The sequence below is a fragment of the Muntiacus reevesi genome, chromosome 3 (assembly GCF_963930625.1).
Source record: "Muntiacus reevesi chromosome 3, mMunRee1.1, whole genome shotgun sequence".
Classification (NCBI taxonomy): Eukaryota; Metazoa; Chordata; class Mammalia; order Artiodactyla; family Cervidae; genus Muntiacus; species Muntiacus reevesi.
Window position 1 is genome coordinate 67010227 of NC_089251.1, and position 9660 is coordinate 67019886.

The 9660-nt window shown below is 37.5% G+C and overlaps 1 protein-coding gene across 3 annotated transcripts in view; it reads left to right on the forward strand.

The window, feature by feature from the left end:
- The window catches only part of ASB3 (ankyrin repeat and SOCS box containing 3), a 115565-nt gene extending 107434 nt beyond the window's left edge, over positions 1 to 8131 (forward strand). For all 3 annotated transcript variants that reach the window (XM_065929298.1, XM_065929300.1, XM_065929299.1), the window contains one exon: positions 6335 to 8131. In XM_065929298.1, coding sequence (XP_065785370.1) covers positions 6335 to 6540 — 206 coding nt within the window. In that variant the 3' untranslated portion in view covers positions 6541 to 8131. The remainder of the gene's footprint in view (positions 1 to 6334) is intronic.
- The last annotated feature ends 1529 nt before the right edge of the window (positions 8132 to 9660 follow it).

Consider the following 9660-nt stretch of genomic DNA (forward strand, 5'->3'; position numbering starts at 1 on the left):
GGAAAAGACCCTGATGCTGGGAAAAATTGAAGGCAGGAGGAGAAGGGGACGACAGAGGATGAGATGGTTGGATGGCATCATCGACTCGATGGACATGAGTTTGGTTGGAGTCCGGGAGTTGGTGATGAACAGGGAGGCCTGGTGTGCTGTGGTTCATGGGGTCACAAAGAGTCGGACGCGACTGAGTGAACTGAACTGAACTGAATAATAATGTGAAAAAATGAACTTTCTAATTAGCTTATAAGCTGATACCAGGAAAAATAGAGATTTGGCAGATGAATTTTGATAAAAGTTTTGCATAATGTAGTGACTTGCCATGTTAGATATGGCTTCTAACAGAAGCAGAAGATACTAAGAAGGTGGCAAGAATATACAGAAGAACTATACCAAAAAGATCTTCATGACCAAGATAATCATGATGTTGTGATCACTCACCTAGAGCCAGACATCCTGGAATGCAAAGTCAAGCGGGCCTTGGGAAGCATCACTACCAACAAAGCTAGTGGAGGTGATGGAATTTCAGTTGAGCTATTTCAAATCCTAAAAGATGATGCTGTGAAAGTGCTGCACTTAATATGCCAGCAAATTTGGAAAACTCAGCAGTGGCCGCTGGACTAGAAAAGGTCAGTTTTCATTCCAATCCCAAAGAAAGGCAATGCCAAAGAATGCTCACAGTACTGCATGATTGCACTCATCTCACACGCTAGTAAAGTAATGCTCAAAATTCTCCAAGCCAGGGCTTCTACATTACGTGAACCCTGAACTTCCAGATGTTCAAGCTGGATTTAGAAAAGGCAGAGGAACAAGAGATCAAATTGCCAACATCTGTTGGATCATGGAAAAAGCAAGAGAGTTCCAGAAAATCATCTATTTCTGCTTTATTGACTATGCCAAAGTCTTTGACTGTGTGGATCACAACAAACTCTGGAAGATTCTTAAAGAGAAGGGAATACCAGACCACCTGACCCACCTCTTGAGAAATCTGTATGCAGTTCAGGAAGCAGCCATTAGAACTGGACATGAAACAACAGACTGGTTCCAAATATGGAAAGGAGTATGTGAAGGCTGTATATTGTCACCCTGCTTATTTAACTTATATGCAGAGTACATCATGCAAAATGCTGGCAGGATGAAGCACAAGCTGAAATCAAGATTGCCGGGAGAAATATCAATAACCTCAGATATGCAGATGACACCACCCTTATGGCAGAGAGTGAAGAAGAACTAAAGAGCCTCTTGATGAAAGTGAAGGAGGAGAGTGAAAAAGTTGGCTTAAAACTCAACATTCAGAAAAGATCATGGCATCTGCTCCCATCACTTCATGGCAAATAGATGGGAAAACAGTGGAAACAGTGACACACTTTATTTTTTTCTGGGGCGAAAATCACTGCAACCATGAAATTAAAAGACACTTGCTCCATGGAAGAAAAACTGTGACCAACCTAGACAGCATATTAAAAAGCAGAGACATTTCTTTGCTAACAAAGGTCCATCTAGTCAAGGCTATGATTTTTCCAGTAGTCATATATGGATGTGAGAGTTGGACCATAAAGAAAGCTGAGCACCAAAGATTTCATGCTTTTGAACTGTGGTGTTGGAGAAGACTCTTGAGAGTCCCTTGGACAACAAGGAGATACAGCCAGTTCATCCTAAAAGAAGTCAGTCCTGAATATTCATTGGAAGGACTGATGCTGAAGCTGAAACTTCAATACTCTGGCCACCTGATGTGAAGAGCTGACTCATTTGAAAAGACCCTGATGCTGGGAATGATTGAAAGCAGAAGGAGAAGAGGACAACAGAGAAAGATGGTTGGATGGCATCACCGACTCAATGGACATGAGTTTGAGTAAACTCTGGGAGTTGGCAGTGGACAGGGAGGCCTGTCATGCTGCAGTCCATGGGGTTGCAAGGAGTTAGACACAACTCAGCAACTGAACTGCACTGAAATATCCACACATTGGAGTTAAGTACTCAAAAGGCTTTTCACTAATTGAGTGTGCTGCCAAAACATTTCAAGTTCACTAGATTAGAAGATGCTTAGCATTTGTATGATATATTGTACAGTTTATAACCTTTTGATTCAGAGTGGTGTCAGTTATGTTCATAGTATATAGATGAGGCATTATGCTCATTTCATAGAAGAGGAGCTGAAGGTTTAAGCACTTAAATGACTTGTTGAAGGTCACACAGCTGGTTAATAATGACTCTTCAACTGCAGCTCAGCTTCCCTGATCGCTCAGTTGGTAAAGAATCCTCCTGCAGTGCAGGAGACCCTGGTTTGATTCCTGGGTTGGGAGTATCTGCTGGAGAAGAGATAGGCTGCTCACTCCAGTATATTTGGGCTTCCCTTGTGGCTCAACTGTTAAAGTAGACCTGGGTTCGATTCCTGGGTTGGGAATGTCCCCTGAAGAAGGAAAAGGCTACCTACTCCAGTATTCAGGCCTGGAAAATTCCACGGACTATGTAGTCCATGGGGTTGTGAAGAGTCGGACATGACTGAGTGACTTTCACTTTTGCTTCACAGCTCCAGCTCAGGGCTTCTTCCTGGGTGGTGCCCTTTCCATTCATTGTATTCATTGCTGTTCTGCTGGTCATTCTTTAAGCTTTCATTTCCTGTCCTAATCTATCTCTTATTTATACTCCAGAGTCCTTAGGTAGTTGCTTTTTATATTTGTTGAAGTTTTTAGTTGTAATCAGTGGAAGAGAGAGAGAGACTGTACAAGTAAGTTAAGACAGACTGAGAACAAAAGGATGGAACCATAAAGAAATTATATTAGTGATGAAAATACATATTGTAGTAGATGGCCCAGAAGTCAGATGAATGCATTTGATGTGGAAAACCCTGCAGAGGAACCATAGAAATAAAGTCAAGGCAGATACATCATTTGAATATTGGCTTGAGGGCAGGCTAGTGATGAAATGGTTCTGGAAAATATAGGTAATGGGTTTGTATAATGTATATGTATTGCTTTACTATAGTAAACTTCACATTAACAAGCATAATTAAGAATTTGGGGGTTTATTTTGATCATTATTTTAGTTTTAGTACAATTTCATATAGCATGTGGCCTCTATTTTGATTGTTCTTTGTACATATGACAAAGTTAACAAAATTGAAAACTTCTATGTAGAAATGAATAGGTAAAGGTTGCTTGTCTGCTCATACATCTGGAGGTAAACTGGGTTTAACGTGTTAACTTGAAAATGATTGGGTCAGAAAAGTGACCCAAATATAGTGTGGTTTTATACATCATTTTCTAGACTATGATCAGTGCCATAATGTTGGGAAAGAGAGCTTTATTTAACAAATCTGGTTTTAACAGATTTTTATGAAAGTTATGTTTTACATACAATTTCTGGGCTTTTCCTTATTATAAATTCAAGACTCGTCTTGATCTCCTCTCAGTCTAGTGGCAACACATCTGGAAATACTATGCATCACTAAAACTTTCATAGGAATTTTGCATGCCTTGAAATATTACATATATGATTATACAATTCCCTTAGTATTCACTGGCATATTAAACTAAGATGGCACTGATGAATATATTATTGTCTATGTTAAAATGAATATAGTTCTTACTTCTAACTGTTCATCAGGTCAGTGATCTATTGTGCTCACAGGAGGAAAATCAAAATAGTACATTAAAATTAGCATCAGTAACTGGAGTAACTATACTGTTTCCTTTTTTAAATTATTATTAAATGGAAAGATCTCTTGAAATTTATGATAGTTTCAGTGGTTTAGAAGATGTTAAGAGGATTGTTTTGGGTTTATCATCAGTTAGAAAACCCTAGACATGGGGTCCAATCATTTGGATCTAGTATCAGCTCTGTTGTTTCTGTACAGTATCAACACGGGCAAGTCATATAAACTTCTTATAATAAATGTGTAAGTGTGAAAATGTTAGTCACTCAGTTGTGTCCAACTCTTTGTGACCCTATGAACTGTAGTCTGCCAGGCTCCTCTGTCCATGGACTTCTCTAGACAAGAATACTCGAGTGGGTAGCCATTCCCTTCTCCAGGGGATCTTCCCAACCCAGAGATGGAACCTGGATCTCCTGTATTGTAGACAAATTCTTTACCATCTGAGCCAGCAGGAAAGTCCCTAATAAATGTGTACTGGTCCAGTTTGACTTGATCACAGATGATTAAGCTTTCTACACACATATCCACATAAACAGATGAATGGTTTATTTGGTTGTAAAAGATGGAGCAATAGTGCCCCTGTGATGTAGTCAGATGGCTCTGAAAGGCTTGTCTGCACTGCAGGAGACTGTGGGACAGCTAGAGGCACACTCCCTGGTCAGACTGAGAAGTCTGCAAGTCAGTGTAGCCTGTCAAATTGGTGAAGCTGGAGAAGTATTAGGATTCCTTAGCTCTGAGCGAGCCGCTCTCCTCCAGGTTGCACAGCCATCCTTTATCTTCCTTTTGGACTTTTAATAGCTATCTACATTAACAAGAATGTGCAGAATGAAAGATTTCAGTGTAACCAGGTGCATATTAAACTGTAATATAATATGAGTAAAAATTCTCTTAACCAGCCTCACTTTAACCCACGCACTGTGTAGTCTTATCATTTTTTTCTGTCAGTTCCTTCTGGCTGTGTCCATGGCATAATCAGTGTTTGCAGTGGTTAGGATATTGTGTGCTTACCAAGAATCATTTATGCTCATTTCTGAAACTTTTATTACATTTGTGCATATCCAAGTGACATTAGGGCCAACTATTGTTCGTGATCTCAGAGGAAGAGAGGGCTTCCTTATGTGTAACAGTTGAACATGGGCCACCTACTTGTTGAAGGTGAACCTACTTACTGCTCCTTGGGAAGGCTGTTGGGGTTTGCAGGTTGAGCTTGGTTTCTGTATGGCTTCCTGCTAATCATGCCAGCGCTCCCTTTATCTGTGTTTTTTCATCTTAGAAGTGAGAGTGATTCTTCCTTTAAGTTTATAGACAAGGGTAAAATTTTAAATGGTATTAAATATGGAAACAGTGGAAGTAAATGTTCTCTATAGTGTCGCTGCTGTAGTCTTATTTTTATAGTGGGGGATCTGTGTGATTCATGGTTTAAGGGAATACTCTTCTTAGACTTAGGTTTTATTTACAAAATAAGATAACTCTGTTGCTTTTCTAATTTGGCATTTTGAAACACTATGACTTGAGGAGTTACCCAAATCCAAATGAACTAAACTCACCAGTAGCTTAAACTAAAATCTGAGATGATGGACTAACGTCAGTGGTTTGGAAGATATTGCTGATGTTAGAGAACTAGCATGTCTCAGGCCCTGTTGGTTATTATTAAAGAACCCTAGACTTGAAGTCAGACCAGCAGGTCTGATATCAGTTGGGCTCTTGATTGTACTTGTCTTTGCTGCTCTGATCCTGGTCTGGTAATCTTTGGTTCATTTCACAGGGATTTATAAAAGATTTCTTGCACTTACAAAAGGCATTAGATTTGATTCACATAAAACCAGTATCTGTTTTTAGTATGCCTGGTTTTCATGAACATTAACTTCTTTAGTTAACACTTTTCATCTTAGTAAAACCACTGTCATATGATTCTTAATTAAACATATGTGGGTTATCCTTTTAATTGGTTATTAGCTTTTAGTAGCAGTGGTTTTAGCATGTGTACATACACATGCACGTTTTGGGGTCATATGCACTTGAGTTTGAATCCTGGTCTACCATGTATTAGATGTTTAGCCTTTGAAAAGTTACTTAAATCTCTTGTTTTCTTGTCTGTATGAGAGCATGATAATATGTACCTCACAGAGTAAAGGAGGATAAAGATAGTATGTGTATGGGCATATGGCATAGTAGGCTTTCAGTAAAGGTTCCTTTTCTCTCTGTGTCAGTTTTAAAATTTCATTCTATATCATGGATAAAAAGAGCAAAACAAATATAAGCTACATATTTATTCACTTGATGTGGTAGGTCTGGAGACCATTTGCAGCAAGAGTGAGTGGGAAGTAACGTTTGCTACTGTGCTCTTCTATCACTTCTAAAGTTAGATCACCCATTTCTTAAGTCCCAACTGGTATTGCCAGATATTTAGAATTTGAACATTAATTCTATATGGTGCTGCGTACTGACTTTGGAATGTGTGGCCAGAAATTGGAGGAAGAAGAACCAGGAAAGTTGTATAATGAGTAAATAAATGGAGTTTATTTTGGTCATCCTGGCCCAGGTAATCTTTCAAAAATAAGTCTAAGTAACATACCACTTGTTTTTACTAACAGAGGTGAGGGGGGAAAAGGGCATTTACCTTAATGGACTGTTATACTTTCTGGTTCAACTTTTTTATCTTTCTTTTTATGTTTGTTTCTCCAGCCTCTGTTCCATCCCTGACCCACCTTTGTCGTTTGGAAATTTGGTCCCGTCTAAAGCTAGAACACCTACAGTCTGATGGTTTTATCCGTCAGTTGCCTCTTCCCAGAAGCCTACATGATTATTTGCTCTATGCTGAGGTTTTGAGGATGAATGAAGTTCCAGAACTGGCAGTTATTCAAGATGGAGAAATCAGTGAAACCACTTAACACAAATTTTGTCTTACTATGAAAACCACCAAGATAAGGAGCCATGGAGTACAAATTCTTCACAATTTTATGGTCACAAAAGATGATTTTTGTTTGTGTGGTTGGTTAGGCTTTAGAGGGCAGTGGTTTAATGGAAATGTTTACAACGAGGCTTCCTGGTAAAAAGAAGTGTTGTAAACATCGTGTAAGTTACTTTATTGCAGTTTCATCATCAGTATTCTTTATGTTGTAATATTCATTTACCTAACCATTTTCTGCTTTATTCTGTTAATGAACTGTGAATGCTGCTTCTAGTGCTAAATATGGCCTATTTCCACCTATGATTCTGTGTTTACCTAGGGCTAGAGCTTAGAAGAAAAGGCGTAAGTAAGTCTTCACTGAAAGTATACACACAGTGAAGTTGAGTATCTCTTATGTTTATAAAGGAACTGTATTATATTCTGTTCTCATCTCTTAATTCATTTGAAATTCATTGGCTGTTCACAGGTAAACTCAGGGGAGAATTCTCTTTTTAAAGACTATAGAAAATAAATCATTTTGCTGTTTTCTTTTTTTTTTCCAGTTCTTTGATCCTCTTTTTGGCTAAAAAAAGATTCCTGTTTCTACAAAGGCAAGAACATACTTAAATTCAAAGACATGTTGAAAAAAAATTAGGTTGATATTGAGATAAATGTGCATTTTACCACATTTACATAGTGTTAATTAGGAGATTGGGAGAGACATTTCTGTGGCATCATTTTTAAGGAAAGAAAGGTACTTATTCCTGAGTTGTTCACGATCAGATGAAACACTGTAGGTCCATTCAGTCTCCAAATCAGAGGGCAGCTTTAATCCTATGAAGTAGTGATTGCTAGTTCTGTTAATGTTATAGTGTGTTTCCTTTTTACTAACTGAATTCGTTATCAAATAGTCCATGAAATTTAAACCTTAGAGACCTAGGTTAATGAGATACTGCCTCATTGGTTTTACATTTGTTTGCTAGGAATCTAGAATCAGAGAGGACTGAATATTGTATCAAGTGAGCTATGATAAGAGGCTGTGGGCATTTGTCTTGAGAGAAAGGTTAGGAAAGCATACTGTCATGTTAGACAACTAGAGATGGGGTCCAAGGGAAGGCAAGTATTCTATCCTATTTGGATTCTGTGACTTAAGATAGATGGGAGTGGATCAGTCAGATTCATTTCTGATAGACTTTTGCTATTTGATAAAAGCAGTTATGATGGCATACCAAATGATGGAGACATTAAGGTCCAAAAGGATAACTAAATTCAGCTTAGGTTGGAGCTACAGTTGCTGCCTATGGGGTGGAGATGGAGTTTGAAGTGGGTATACATGCAGAAGTAAGGGTGGATAGGGAAAAAACAGGTGGAAATTCTAATAGTTAATAAATTCTAAAAAAAGTATGTACTATGTAGTATTTTTAAAATGTTTGTATCTTTATTTTTTTTAAACCCTAATAAGTCTCTGCTTTAAACATAATCAGTTTTTGTTAGGGTCCAGTGTACATGGAATGTTTACCTTTTAGGGTGAATCTTTTCATGTGTTTCTGTTTCTGTTTAAATATGTAATAAATTCAACTATTCATAACTTATCATTGAGCTCTTATTCTTAAAACCTTAAAAATATTTCAGAAACATTAAGACCCTTAGTATTTAAAGCATAAATGATTTTACTTACTGTATACAATATCTTTCTCTTAGGCTATTTTATAATACATAAATATTATTTTTATGACTAATAGCAAGGACTCAGTAAGAAATCCAATCCAGAAGTATCTATAAAGGTAAGTAAATTACACTAGCAACTTCTGATCAAAATGATACATCAAGGTAGTGTGAACTTGAAGCTCTGCCCTACATGTACCCATGGTGCTTTAGTATTCTTAAAGTCTCAGTGAGCCTGATGAAGAACTCCATACAGTGGTTTTCTAATGGTGGTACATAGTACCAGAGCAGGACACATATTGGTTTTGATAACAGTTGTCAAGAGTTTATCCTACCTTGATTTGATGTTGTCCTTTAAGTGCATTTCCTGCTCAACATTCCTGTCATAGGACATCTTTCTGTGATGATTTCATATAATAATGGTAATCTGGACATCACATTTTCTTAAGTAAACTTTTTATTGACATTTAACACATGTAAGAAAAAATATACATATTGTAAGTATACAAACTGATTATAGTTGACCCTTGAACAACATGGGAGTTAATGGACTCCTACCCTCGACAGAGTTGAAAATCTGCTTATGACTTACAGTCAGCTGTCTATATCTCTGAATTTAACCAATTATGGATCTAATCAAGTATGGTAGTTTCGATTGCAGATTGTGTAGTATTGTAGTGTTGCTGTTGAAAAAAGTCTGTGTATAAGTAAACCTGCACCAGCTCAAGCATGTTGAAGGGTTGACTATATTTTTACAAAATGAAAATGTCTGTGTAATCAGCATGCAGTTCAAGAAACAGAATATTATTAGCATGCTCGAAGTTCCCTTTGTGGCCCTTCTAGTCTCTGTGTTCTTGCCAGAAGGGTAATCACTCTTCTGGGTTTTAGCACCAACAATCTGTTTTTCCTGGAATCATCCACTATGCCCTCTTTAGTTTCCTACTTTTGTGTGCATTTTCAGATTCATTTATGTTATCATGTGTAATAATAATCATTGTACATCATTTCTTTATTTCCCTCTCCCTTTTGCCCATGTAGCAAGTGTCTTGATAGGCAGCTTTCTGGTGGTCCTGCATCCCAGATCAGTTACCTACATCATGTCCCATGATCACTTGTGACATTGATAATCTTTGACAGGCAGCCTAAGTGTCATATTTATGTCACATGATCAGTTGATAGCTCAAACTTTGGATTTGTTCTCACCTAAGTTTATCTGTAAACCTGTATGAACATTGTATTACTTCGTAGATCTTCAGGTATAGTCTCAGGTACAATTTCAAGACCTCTGAGTATTTTTGATTGGTTATTCTCAAATTCTACTATAATTGTGTTGGGCCTCAAAAACTTATAAATAATAACTGTGATAAGAATGTAAATAACTGTGTCTTCTGAAACAGTGGACTTGGTTCCATCAGCATGAGGTATAGAAAGAAGTTGAGAAATTTTATCTAAAAAT